This window comes from Oncorhynchus kisutch, linkage group LG2 (assembly GCF_002021735.2).
Source record: "Oncorhynchus kisutch isolate 150728-3 linkage group LG2, Okis_V2, whole genome shotgun sequence".
Classification (NCBI taxonomy): domain Eukaryota; kingdom Metazoa; phylum Chordata; class Actinopteri; order Salmoniformes; family Salmonidae; genus Oncorhynchus; species Oncorhynchus kisutch.
Genome location: NC_034175.2, coordinates 52295265 through 52310347, shown reverse-complemented (window position 1 = coordinate 52310347; position 15083 = coordinate 52295265). Strand labels below are relative to the sequence as shown.

The window sequence follows — 15083 nt, the reverse complement described above, 5'->3', positions numbered from 1 at the left end:
TAATGTGTGTGAGCATTGGGTTCAGTTAAGTTTATGGGTAATCATATTCAGTTTATTCCTGGTAGGAAACCAGTCACATTGATTAAAAGCTGCAACAGTGTGACTCTCCCCAGCTAGGTGTGCTGCTTTGCTTCAGGCTACTTTCACACAGTAGAGTATGTATCATCATCACATCCTAAAAATGTATCATACATTACGATGGCCAATACAGAAAAAACGTATATGGCACAAGGCTAAATGTTTGTCTGTGTAGACTGGAACACTACTGCATATTGTATTATACCAAACAAATGAAGTGAGTTATTTTTTCAGCTATCGGACCATAACGTAAATCAAGGCAACGCCAGGTATTGTCTCACCATAAAACACTCCCTGGGTGTTGAGATGGCTCCCAGTTAAAACCTCGAGATCATTAATTCCCTCATTATCCTAACCTGACCATATCTACTACTGCATTCCCATTCCCTGGTGGAAGATAGATGTGGTCAATGGTGGAACAAATTCATCTTTCCTATACTGAAGCTACCCAACACTGAAAAACAAGGTTAAGAGGAATTAGTCCTATTCCTATACCCAAGCCCCCAGGATGGTTGAACATAGAAAATTGTACCTTCTATCTTCTAAGTTATTAATAGAAATAAAGACTATATGGCATATATGCAGATGATGTTGTTTTATAATACAGTGTTGTTATTCTCACCTTGTTTGGCTGTGCAGGACGTTCTGTCATTCTGTAAGATGTATCCCTCTGTACAGCTGCATCTATATGACCCGTAGGTGTTCAAGCAGGTTTGGCTACATGCTCCGTACACAGCACATTCATCATGATCTGGGGAGAGAGGGGGAGCCATTTGTAACAAATTAGGTTTGCTCAAACATGACCCAAATACATAAAGCATACTTAATGTGGCCCTCACTGTATCACCTTAGAAATGATTACCACACAACCAAGTGTTGGAAAGTCATTGGATCCTGTAGTGTGAATAAAATCATGGTGCTTTACTGTAGTGAACTGTTATGCATTTACTGTACTATACTATACTGTACTGTATGTTGTGAAGCACAGTTATTGTACATAATTTGAACCATACCTTGAATACAGAACTGAATCTAAAACCCACCAGAGATCCCTCTAACCCCTGACCTCTGATAGAAGTCTCATGTCACAGTATGTCCCAACAGCTGTCAGACTGGACTGGGCTGCTACTGACGGGGTCAGGGGAGAACAACCCTGCCTCCAGACAGATGGTCCTAATTTCCTACAGGCCTCCTGCCTATTCAGTTAATTTGAGAAGTTTGGCCTAGGGTGAAGGAGAGAGGAGAGGAGATAGAGAGAGGGAAAAAGGAGATAGAGGAGAGATGCAACTCGCCCGACAGCATTAACGATGCTTACCTCTGCAGCTTGTCCCATCCTCACCGACCTCAAAGCCGTCAGCGCAGAAACAGAAGGTTCCGTTTCTCGTCATGACGCAGCCATAGCGGCAACGCAGCTCATGGCAAGCTGACAGCAGCTCTGTGGAGAGAGAGAGAGAGAGAGAGAGAGAGAGAGAGAGAGAGAGAGAGAGAGAGAGAGAGAGAGAGAGAGAGAGAGAGAGAGAGAGAGAGAGAGAGGAGGGAACACATGTAAATTGCTTTTTGATTTTCTTCTTGCTCCTCAAAGCCCTTCTTTTCCCATCAGTGGAGGAGTTTGACAGTCCTGAGCTCACGGCAGGGATCATTAGGTGTTGCGCAACAGTACAGTCAGTATCTGGGAAATGCCACACAGAAATACAAAATGTGTGGGAAGACAGCCTCTCATGTAGCTGCTAACTCAACATTTAAATGACAGAAGTAGATGTGCTCTCTACAGAGACTTAGAATCTTAGAAACATTATGGAAATTACTAGAGGATAAAAAACGGCTCTCTGTACAGTACTTTCCATTTGCAGACTTAAATCGGCATACTGTGTTGCATACAATCAGGCTAAAGTATTATTTAAGTATTTTGCTGCACAGAACTGGTCTAAAGTATTATTGAAGCAGAGTACCCTAAGTTCATTTTAGTTGTCAAGGATGACAGTGGATGACAGTCAATATATTTTTTTGTAAAAGCCATTTTTAAAGCATTACAGAAACTTTCTTAGCCTCGATATCTTGTAAAGACTCTATAATACACAACACAATGAAACATTCAAAGCAACCAAAAAATGAAAGACACTGAATCTTTCTCATGAAGACTCAAAATGATGGGAGTGAACGCCTGCCTATTTTTCAAGCCTGTCGCAGAATACAACACTGCCTCTTTAAGACAAAAAAAATCTCTTTGCCGAACTCGGTTTTCAAATATGTCTAGAAAATGCACACGTTTTGTGCTCTTGTAGGAAGCAATCACCCTCCCATTACTGACTACAAATGATCTATAACTGGGCTAATAACTCACTAACTAGCAAAGGATATGAACAAATATACAAATGTGCACACGTCGCTACATGTCGCTCTCACTTTCAATCTCAAAACAAGCACATCTACACACAACAGCTCATGCTGTAAAAACAGTCCAGTTCAAAGTGAATTGCACGTATCGATATATGGCAATGGTCTATTTGCATATAGGTCTACTGTAGCTCTGATTGGTTATGGGGCACTGGTCTGTGTAGAGTACGGCCTGAGTCGTGCCTGTCAATGCAATAGAATCCTACTCCGATGCATTCTGCTTACAACAAAATCTCTTACATATTCGTTTTGTTTCAGTATGTTGCATTGGAAGTCACTAATATTGTGTTGATTCAATCTCAATTCCCACAGTAAAGGGAAACATTGATAGTGTTAACTAATGGGGAAACTCTACGAAGTTGAGTGAAGTTCAATCTCGTGTTTCTCTGCGCACACTAGTCTATCGCAAGCAAAGCATTCTAAAATGACTTTGTTGAACACATTAGTGTTTCATTTTGAAACACTTGTCTACATGGAATCTAAAATGACTGATAGCAGTTCTGAGAGGGCCAACTTCTTATGTCCCTAGCTAGCGTTCATTCTATTGTTCTGATGTTCTTTGTGTAACACCATTCTCTGTACAGACCGGAACAAAAGACCGGCAATTTAAGACTTGATAGATGTTCAATGGAATAAGTGACAGATAGAAAATAATAAGCTTAAAAAACAGGGAAAGTTTTAATTGCTGAAAAGATAGATTTGCTATCGCCGAGCATTAATTACTGTCAAATAGAAAACCTTAGGATAAAGGCTGTTCAGGCTACTCATTGATTTGACTTGTTTTCTTCTATTTCCAACAACAGAGCATTTAAAACAATCTGGGAACGTCTCGGCAGAACCAAGCAAACTCCTGACAACATATACTTAGACATCAAGACATCAGTGAGCTCAGCCAATAATCAAAGTCTCAGAACATGACTATCTGTGTGGAGGATATTGGTGTTGTGTTTAGGAATTAAAATGCATAAATTCTGAGGAAGATGACAGTTTTAAAAGCGTAGGAATTTATAGAGGTGTCTTTCCTGTTAGCTTGCTGACACATGAAGATGTATTGGTCGGGTGGTGAGATGGCAGGTGCAATAGACAAGCTGTCTGTGTGGCTGTTGGAAACCAGTACATTAACTGGTAATGATAAAGACATCTCAGTTGGATTATTTAATTCTGAAGGCATCTTTGAAATCATCCTGTATGAATGCCAATGCAATACAATACTGTACACGAAAATATAAACACAGCAAAACACACACACACATTCAAACAAGTATGCACCCACAGTACACAAATGCATGCACGCAAGCGCGCACACACACACACACACACAGTAAGGTAATTAACTGTCTAAATAAATAATATTTTACTGGCAAGAGCTGTATGATACACAGACAATATAATTTTGGTAACAACTGAAAGACATACTTTATTGAAATAGCTTAAATGCACCATTTTGTCTATGTATTTTGTGGCGCGTACTCTCTAAATGCCCCCCTCTCCTATTGTCTATTTTGATCCTTTCATCTAGTAAGACTCAGTAAGACTTTATCTTTCATGACATGATAACTGGCATGCTTTCCTGTTCTGTGGGAAGAGAACATGCAAAACGACTAGACGCTGGGCCTAAAGATATCCAAACCAAAGATAATCTGCATATCTAATAGCAGACAAAGCTAGGTAGAAAGTGATGCCTGCCTTCTTCTCTGTGGCTAAAGAAACAGCAAAACCATGGGTAACACCTTACTTAGAATTGTGATACTAGCATTCCTAAAGCCTTTAGTCATAATGCCCTACATGTGGTTTTATATATTCTGATTGTGTCAGTCTCCTCTAATCACCTCTAGAGATGTTTAATTTCTAACTGGAAGTTTGTTCACTAAGTACCAGGTAAAATCTTTTGAAAATAGAGCATGTTTCTCAATGCCACTTATGCATCAGGGACGAACTACTGTAGAAGAGCGGATACAGAGATACAAAGTGTATAGATAGACTATGTAGTTGGCCGAAATCAAAAGACATGCTTTTAGGTGTTATCTTGGAGAACATTTTGAGAAATTGTATAAGGTGTCAACACCCTCTCTTATTAAGCAGACTATGAGAGAGCTAACATCTTTAGATACAGTGGCTTGCGAAAGTATTCACCCCTTTTGGCATTTTTCCTATTTTGTTGCCTTACAACCTGGAATTAAAATAGATTTTTTAGGGGGTTTGTATCATTTGATTTACATAACATGCCTACCACTTTGAATATGCAAAATATTTTTTATTGTGAGCTTAGGCTGCTACATGATAATCAGCTTGCGTTGCTAGGGTTAGCTACCTAGCTTGCCAGCCTAGCTAGCTCTAGTTCAATGCAAACCTGCTGGCTACGTGGCTAGCTAGAACAGTGGTGACAGTCAGGTCCCTATGAGATTCAGTGCTTTAATAAGTGTCATTGTGCAAAAATCTTAGTCGACCAAGAGCTGTCTGTTCCTTCGACCAATCGATTTTAAAACGTGTATTTTTCCATATATTGACACATTCTATGTGCTTTAATCAAATCAACTATATTCACTGAGCTTGTCTGATGCTTTAAGCATACTGCTTGATTAAATAAAGAATTACTAGAGGGAGTCCGACCAGCAAAAGATTTGATTGTGCCGGACCGGGCTCAGAATTGCTGTACTGTGTTAAAAAAAAGACAGCGAGTGACTGTGTGACTAGCACCCATTGTGTCTCTCTCCTACCTGCTGCAGCGACCACCACAGAACATCAAAGTGTTTATCGCGCTGTCCGTGTTGCTGATACTGCAACATAATTAAAGACATTTCTGACTGAAGAGTTATGTTACCGAAATCCATCATTTGCAGATGATGCAGATGATGATGTGCAAGTAGAGATACTGGGGTGCAAAAATAGGATAAGTTACAATATGTGGATGAGGTAGTCGGGTGTGCTATTTACAGATTGGCTATGTAAAGGTACAGTGATCGGTAAGCTGCTCTGACAGCTGGTGCATAAAGTTAGAGAGGGAGATATAAGACTCCAGCTTCAGTGATTTTTGCTATTCGTTCCAGTCATTGGCAGCAGAGAACTGGAAGAAAAGGCAGCCAAAGGAAGTGTTGGCTTTGGGAAAGACCAGGGAAATATACCTGCTGAAGTGCGTGCTACAGGTGGGTGTTGCTTTGGTGACCAGTGAGCTGAGATAAGGCGGGGCTTTTCCTAGCATAGACTTATAGATGACCTGGAGTCAGTGGGTTTGGCGACAAATATGTAGTGAGGGCCAGCCAATGAGAGCATACAGGTCGCAGTGGTGGGTAGTATATGAGGCTTTGGTAACAAAACGGATGGCACTGTGATAGACTACATCCAGTTTGCTGAGTAGAGTGTTGGAGGCTATTTTGTAAATGACATCGCCGAAGTCAAGGATCTGTAGGATAGTCAGTTTTACGAGGGTATATTTGGGAGCATGAGTGAAGGAGGCTTTGTTGCGAAATAGGAAGCCGATTCTAGATTTAATTTTGGATTGGAGATGCTTAATGTGAGTTTGGAAGGAGAATTTACAGTCTAACCAGACACCTAGGTATTTTTAGTTGTCCACATATTCTAAGTCAGAACCGTCCAGAGTAGTGATGCTAGAGGGGCGGGAGGGTGTGGGCAGCAATCGGTTGAAGAGCATGCATTTAGTTTTACTAGCATTTAAAAACAGTTGGAGGCCTCGGAAGGAGTGTTACATGGCATTAAAGCTTGTTTGAAGGTTTGTTAGCACAGTGTCCAAGGAAGGGCCAGTTGTATACAGAATGGTGTCATCTGCGTAGAGGTGGATCAGAGAATCACCAGCAGCAAGAGTGACATCATTGATATATACAGAGAAAAGCGTTGGACAGAGAATTGAACCCTGTGGCACCCCTATAGAGACTGCCAGAAGTCCGGACAACAGGCCCTTCGATTTTACACACTGAACTCTATCTGAGAAGTAGTTGGTGAATCAGGCAAGGCAGTCATTTGAGAAGCCAAGGCTATTGAGTCTGCCTATACGAACAGAGTCGATGCACAGTACTGTCTTGTAGGCTGGCTGATGTCTGAGTTAACGGTGATGACCGCTATCAGTGGTTAACAGACTACTAGCTAGTTAGCTGGCTAGCTGCTAATGGGGGTTCCGGTTCTAAAGTGTAAAAAATAGCAGATCCGTACCACATTGGGTGAGGCGGGTTGCAGGAGAGTATTTCTGTCCGTAGATGGAAATTGAGATATGGACGGGACAAGAAACAGATGACCAACTGCTATGCCATCTTAGTTTCCAATTTAACAGCTCACTGATGTCTTTCTGAACCTTGGACTGCGACCACTATCCAACGCGGGAGAAAGTGTATTTCTTATAAAATAATCAAATTTGTATTCGTTTTTCACCATTGCTCTTATAGACTGTATTTGACTGATGGACTGTGCCATCCCCATGGCCTCCACAATGGATCAGTCCACTCAGACAGGTGTGAATCATGATATTATACATCAATTCGTTTTTTTGCTACTGCTCAACAAAATAAATCTCGGTCGACCAACAGCCTATCGACCAAACAATCGACCACTCTACTTAATGGGGTCAGCCCTAGCAGAAATAACAAAGAAAAAATACTGCTTGATGAGCTAGCTAAGTTGGACAGCTATGGCATTTACCATTTTTCATGCTCAGATGCATGACAACACATTGTATCAAATTCAAGAAGACATGCAGAACGGACTGCCTCTCTGGGATTGTACATTTATGATGGCTCGTGCCCGAGGATGACAAACCTGGTGACCACTAGGTGTCCTCGTATACCCATATTTAGATCAAATGCACTTGATTTTTCATCAGTACTTTTTGTGAATGACAAGCCCATTCAATCTATTTTCTATAATCATTTGCATTCATTACACTCAGAACGTAGGGGCTTATGTACTTCAGATCATGTGTCTTCATTAATGGTTTGTGAGCTTGGTTGCATCCCCCATCTTAAAGTGTAAGAAAGCATTTGATATCACAAATTATGCTGTACTTTGATTTATCCTGGATTGCTATTTCTCATTTAGTTAGCCCCACCTCACCCCAGAAATGCAAATCAGTTGTCAAATCAGTTAACAGAGAACATACATAGATGTATAGATGTCTAACAGATTAATTTGTTCTCTAAAATGTCCCAGATATGTTAATACACAAAGTATATGCAATAGTGACATTTTACACCAGAGCGGTAAGCTAGTGGACTCTGGGCTCCCAAGTGGCGCAGTGTTCTAAGGCACTGCATCTCAGTGCAAGAGGCATCACTACAGTCCCTGGTTTAAATCCAGGCTGTATCACATCCGGCCGTGATTGGGAGTCCCATAGGGCGGTGCACAATTTTCCCAGCGTCGTCCGGGTTTGACTGGGGTAGGCCGTCAATGTAAATAAGAATTTGTTCTCAACTGATTTCCTAGTTAAATTAAATTAAATGTTTAAAAAGTAGCCTACTGTAGCCTACTGTTGAAATCAATTTGATCTGTGGGAATACGATGACACCTTGTGGCCATATGGTTAATTTCTCCCTAACCATTATTTTTATCTCCCCCTTGCTGTTCACTATTTGTTCTGATCTGGTAGGTCCCTGAAAACTGTCCCCACTTCTTTGCTGTGCAGGAACTACGAGCAAAATGTCAGAGAAATTGTGAACTAATATGCGATAGCAAGATAATGGAGAGGGTGACACATCTAGCTAGCTACTTTACAGCTTCCACATGCTCGCTCATAGCTATGTGAATGTATGTGTACTGACTGTTATTAACTACAGCTAATAAAATATCATGGCATGAAAGCTGCATCTGTGTATGGGCAAGCATTTTTGCGTCCCATAGGACAGTCCATTCTGGTTGTAATGTTGACAACACCAGAGACGGTCTTCCATCTTTGACAACAATGGTCCTGCCAAGCATCCAAAGCTAGCTAGCATCCTCTTTGATAACTGGTATACCTTGATAGCTAATTTAGCCAGCTCATCAAAAGGTATTTTCTTTGCTATTTCTGCACGATGGCACTTATTAGGACCTTGAATTAGAGGGCTGCATTCCCGTGGGATGCCTGTGGGACCTGCGTCCTGACAGAAATCATTGCGGCATAGTCAGCATTTTTTCATGCTGCGGTTGGGAGCGGGCATTCAAAGTCAGACAGACAGCTTTTGTTGTCCTGCAGATTATTTGGAAACATCATCTTTCTGATTTGTATGCATTACCTTAGGCCTACCTATTTTAATAGAAGCGCATCTTTGTCACATTATTCAAACACTCAGAATTCACTGCTTCAAGTTAAGTAGCCTACCCCTCTCTCTATTGGGCATGTGATACCTGTTATAGTTCAAATTTGTAGCCCAATGACCATTCAAAGCCTGCACAAAAGACCTGAAAACTAGCCCAAATTGTTGTTGTTTTTTTACAGTAAGGAGTTACCTTATACAATAAAAAAAATTCCATAATGTTATCCAGCCAATTAAGAAGGAATATCGACGTATCTTCTAACTATAGTATGAACTGAATATGCTTGTCAACATCAGCCAGACTTTTTTTTAAACCTGTAACCTAATCTGACTGACGGTTGCTGTCAATCTAATGCGTTCTAACAACTGATCGACAATTGCAATTGAGCTTAGATGACTTCCAATTGAATTAACTAAACATGGCAATTAATAATTGCATAATAACACAAGGTTACAACCACAATACACTGAAGTTATATGCTATTTATTAAATATGTTTGCCAGCTATATTTATTGTATCAAATGGTAGACTACAAGGGCAACTTGATGGCCAACAGATGCAAATGTATAATACTCTCAGTGGCAACCTGTCATTCAGGGCCTCTGCTCCACATGTTTTGAGCCCCACTTGTTTAGCTAATAAAAATTTAAAAAACATACATAATGTTGCCTGTTTTGCATGTTATTTTGGCATTAATGTGTGTCACATATCAATTTGCAAACAATGTAAAAAAATAAATCTTAATAATTGAGTTAATAAAGCCGCATATGTCGTGGCAAATTACATAATTAGTCATGCTATCCCATGTTATGACTACCTCCCATGTCTTTGAACATAGGACCAGTAACAATACCCGGATAATGTTACATGGTGACGGAAGTGGAGACGATTTTGGGGTTGTATAATTCTTTGGATAATCAAAGACAGTGGATTTTAAAAGGTAACATATTACAATTGGCAGTACATATGGGAGAGAGCACGAATGATGTTTACAAATAGTCCAACTTTGTATCACACCGCATTTAAAAAATCGCTAAAGGGTGTACATTGGGGCTTCTGTGTTGATACAGTATGTTGTGAATTTGTTATTGGTGTAAAAAGACGAAGAAACTCATATGCCAGACATCACCACTTTAGTAAACTATTTGGTTTGTTATTCTAATTCGTTAAAAAAATTGACAGGCAGTGTTGTTGTTTTAATTACTGGTCCCCTGGGTCCTTTTGGTAAATATGCAATTTGATTTTTTCACATGCCTGCCTCTAAAAGGGAAAAAGACATGTTGGTAATAGTTGACAGTTACTCCAAATGGATTGAAGTTTTTCCCACCTCGAGTAATATGTTTATTATTTTCCCCACCTCTAGTTTTATATGAAGAAGTGTATTGCTGTTGTTGTGTTGTTTGTTTGTTGTTGTTTTGCTTCCATAACACATCTCATCAAATCTGCTGTATGGCCGGGATGTCTCCCTAAGGATTAGGACCCTGTAACTTTACAGTGAGATCGCCAAGATGATAGGGGAGTATAAGCCAATTAGGAAAAAACATTTTAAACTATGTATTCTTCTTCTCTTTGACATTTGTTTTAGAAATGTGTATTAAGAATATTGCTAGAAGTAATACGTTGTCATACAGTGAATTATTTGTATGGATTTCCTGAATCAGAAATGCCCTAAACATACTGTTGTTCTGCTCTATCCTCTCTCAAGGTTATGGCGAAGGTGACCAAAGATGGTATCTAGATGCATGAAAGGGATCATTTGACCAAGAACAGTGTGAACCTCAACCCCCCCAACCGGCTGAAGCAAAGGCAAAAATGGCGTTCAGTATGGTCCTGCATCACTTCTACCGTGAGACCTGAGTCCGAGCCAGCAACCTGTGCACAGCATCCAGCCAAAGCTATCAACTGCATTTTCTCTCATGCCTTTTCTCTCAGGAGTGGGACATGAATCCACTTGGAGTGAGCATGGAGAGAGATCCCATTAAAACTTATTTCATGCTGCTGGTGTACTGGTAGGAAAATGGACAAGACATAATGGACTGTAAAGGACAGTGGCGGCTCAGGTGAGAGACATTATCAAGGGCCATCCACTTTGAACATGTGCCATTGAGAGGACGAACTGAAACACTATCTGAAGAAGAACATGAAGACACCAGAAGGATGAGTGCCGAGAGGGAGGGAGTGGTCAACTGTGGCCATAATTGATTTATGCTTATCCAAAATTGTTTATTTGTGGTATCAGGTTGATTGTGGAGGCCTGCAAACTGCAACATTTATAGTAATTTAGACTAAGAATACATTTTGATACCAATCTGTCATTACCACAAGTGATAGTTAATGTGCATTTTAATCGTGTTGATGTGTGCTAAGTTGAGGGTCTTGAATTTGAGTGATAGACTCAACGTAGAGCACTGAAGACTGGCATTCCAAATATGGGTTGTATAACATTGTGAGTAGGGGTTTTGTTTTGCCATGTTATCATAATTCTAATGTTAAAGCGCATCAATACATATGGCTTTTTGGATGATACAGTACAATTGACTTGAGCGTGTTTTAGTATTTTTATAACTATCTAAATGGACTAGCAGTAGTGGCTAACATGTTATGGGATAGATAGAATGATTTATGTGAAAATGTATTTGTAGCCGGAGATTAAATACATAAAGGGCATGTGTTTGGGACATAATTTTTGTATAAGAGTGTGCCAAATGATAGGTTACCATTGCTGTACATTCATACCCCTGGGTGAGGGTAACTTGACTATGGTAGTGGTACATCTGAAAGAGCTCAGCTGTGATCTCGCAAATGAAAACCAACCAGTCAATGATTGGAATCCATTTGGATGGGTTCAGTCATTGTTTGGTGTTATGGGAGCTACAATATTTCATTGGTTGATTTATGGCTTAGTTATCTTTTTTTGCAATAATGCTTATTATAACTTGGGTTTGGTGATGACGTATGTACAATGGTTCCTCCTTTAAAAGTTGTGAAATACTGTGTCACATCTTGCTTGCTATCGCAGCATTCTGTGGCACACTCAGTCTCAGTCACATTTTCTGTTACTGCAAGTTATTGCTAGTTTGACCACTAGAGGGCATCTTTGAGAAGCATTTGATACTATTCCGTATTGGAAATACCAGAGAATTTAAAACCTTTTTTGGAATAACATAGTATATAGGAGTGATTTTAAGAAATTTGGCTTAATTAATTTGATTATTTTATGGTATTTCTATTCAGAGAAAAACGAAAAACTAAACTCTTAGGGTTTCCGTTAGGATGGAATGGAAAATATGGTGCTGTACAGCATGATGGTCGGGAGTAGGCTATAGAATTGGAAGATTCTAAATTGTTTGCCTTCATTAGACAACTTTGTTCCAATATTTCTGTAAATCAGTGATACACCTAGCTCTGGGCAGAGTCGATAGCGTGCTGGACACCGGGCTAGAATGTTGAGGGTTTGAAACCTGCTCCCTACTTGCTATAATGAATGGGTTTGATACACCTGGTATTGGATATGGCTGAAAAGAAAGTTGATAAATAGTGTTTTTCGTAAATTAACTTTATGACAGCCATCTTTGCTGAAGTCACCAGGGACGGGTGGCCTGCCTCAAATTCATCATTGGAACCACTCGATATGATTGGTCATATAAAAACCTTAGGACCCAAATGCATAATGAGTGCTCTTTCTCCTCCTTGTGGTGGTCTGGAGCAATGAAGCCGTGATCTGGGTAGCTCTAAGTCCCGCGGTGTAAGCTCGCAACCTTTAAAGGAGGAACCACTGTACTGATGTTTAACGAATATGTCCTTGCCCCCTTCTGAGAACTAATTGCACTATGTGAAGGTTTGAAACTTAATGAGAACAGAAGTAATTTACGATTGTAATGTGTAAGACAGTCTTAAATTCTCCCTCATGTTAATGTTTTTTGTGAAAATGCTTGTAAGTATTTTTCTATTAGGTTGAGACTTAGTCTCAAAAGGGAGGAAATGCATTGGAAAATTACATAATGACTCATGCTAACCCCTGTTTAACTGCTTCAAGAATAGTCTCTTGTTATATGCTAGTGTTTTTTCTAACCCGATCAAAACTTGTCTTTGTATGACTTAGTCATAAGACTGGGCATATAGCTAAGATCTGTTTAGGTGTGACCGCAGCATGTGAGACATCCCATGGGTTTACTAGCAAGAAGGCAGCTGTATGGAACCTTGCAGGAATGGAACATTTTAGTGTGAACTGTGACAAAAAACAGTTATATGGTTGTCTTAATCTGCACAGAGAAACCAATCGCCTTCTACACAATGTTCTGCCACTGTTGTACTTTTCTATGAAAGCAGATACCTGACCATGTTTGTTAAGCTTTCAACTCTGAACCATTCTTGGTAATAATTGATTGCTTCATTTTTGCATATCTTAAGTTGATGTTTGAAGAATCTACAGTCTCTATCTTCTTTATAAATTCCCCCACACATACAAACATGGTCTCTTTTCTGCTATCTTGAGTAAGGCAGCTCCAAAATGCAGGTGTTTCAGCCTACATCCGTGCTTTTTATGGTGGTGGGGCAGCCAACAGAAAATAGAGCGTAGGGGTTGGTAAGGTTCTCTATTTGCAGCGTGATTGACTCAGTGTTCTGTCACTCATGGGGACACTAAGTTACCACAAAATCTATGGGGAGAGCTCGAAAATTCAATCCCCTTGGGTGCTGCCATACAGTGCATTCTGAAAGTATTCAGACGCTTTCCCCTTTTCCACATTTTGTTATGTTACAGCCTTATTCTAACATGGATTAAATCATCAATCTACACACAATACCCCATAATGACAAAGTGAAAACAGGTTTTTAGATATTTTGCAAATGTATTAAAATTTTAAAACAAAAATAACAAAACAACTCGAAACTCGGAACTGGGAAATCTCAGACTTTAGTGAGTTCAAGACAACCGGGAACGCCAAAGAAAACTAGCTCTGACTGGTAAAAACACATTTTGAATGGTCATCCAACTCAGAATTCCAAGTCAGGAACTCAGCCTCTTTCTAGAGCTCCGACTTGAAGATCACTGACGTCATGAATCGACTTTGTTTTTTTCCCCGAGTTCCCAGTTGTCTTGAAAGCACCATAAATCCAGAGAATGCCAGACTTTGATGACAATGTTTGATGACACAATTTTCCCACAAGAAGGATCGCCGCACCACCTTCCTTTTCAAGTGAGCAGAGCACAACAAGGTGCGTCCAAAACGGTCTTGTATGCTGCTGCATAAATAATGTAATATGCCAGGGAGATATCTATACCGTAGAAAAGAAAGAAAGTAATATTAAATGTATGGCATGTAGTAAGCTGTTAGTAGCCCATGTGCCTCACCCTAAAAATGTGGCCCCTTTCCCACTCATAACTTAGCCTACTGTTCTGACTTGGTGATGCACATTTAGCCTATAGCCTGTTTTAGAGAAATGTAATCATTGAATATTGTAAGAGCTTTCATTGTCTGCATATATTCCAGCTTAATTTTTCCTACAGTTCTGATTTTGTGTACAGGGAGAATATTGTAAGAACGACCCATATTCTGAATTGTGTCACTGTACATTTCAAAAGTGCTGAACAAATAGTTATTTTGACTACGTCCATCCTAGCTCGCTCATTAATGTCTTAATCAAAATTACTGATTGCATTTTATCCACTCGTCATTCACGTATGCCATAGTTTGTACATCTCAATTGTCAGTAGAAACCACATTTGTTTAAACAAGTCAGCCATCTTAGTGATGTTTTTTAAAATGGCAGTAAATGAGGCTGAATTAACTGTTTAGCTGCCAGACAAGGCTCCGCTGATAGCCAGGTGTAGCGGTGGTAAGGATTCAGTCCATGATGCTGAAAAGAAAGCTCTGCTGTTGGGACAGCTTTTTGTAGGCCCTAACAGTGTGTGGGCACCGTTTGTCACCGTTATAGTGCAATTCATGCATTGTTTAGTGTTGTGTTGGGTTGTGTAGTGGCTTTACAGGCATGCATCTAAAAATATATATTTTTTGTTTGCCCCACCAAGATTTACATGCTAAAATCGCAACTGATTATTCTCCACATTTAATGTCAGTTTCATTGAGGATTTTCCCCATAACAGAAGCATGTGATGGAGTTACATAACTTCAATTTCAAATTTCCACTCATGCATAATGACAAGTTAAATAGCGTACCTACAACTGGTAAAAGGTTGTCACGACATGCGTGTGCGGCTCTGTCTCCTCTCACTCACGTGAATCAGCCAATAGTGGACTAAGCTGCCTGCTGCAGTGCTCTCTCAACACACACACACCCCTCCGGCCCTCCCCACCACTCACTCAGCAACAGCCTGCCTCACTGCCTGATAGTCAGAAGCAGGTCACAGTGAA

General features: G+C 40.1%; 1 protein-coding gene across 1 annotated transcript in view; it reads right to left on the bottom strand.

Moving 5' to 3' along the window:
- lrp1bb (low density lipoprotein receptor-related protein 1Bb) overlaps positions 1-15083 on the bottom strand; it is a 297890-nt gene that overhangs the window by 229847 nt on the left and 52960 nt on the right. Inside the window, exons 4-5 of the mRNA XM_031802153.1 lie at positions 1394-1513; positions 701-829 (exon numbers count right to left, since the gene is read on the bottom strand). Of these exons, the coding sequence (XP_031658013.1) occupies positions 701-829; positions 1394-1513 (249 nt within the window). The remainder of the gene's footprint in view (positions 1-700; positions 830-1393; positions 1514-15083) is intronic.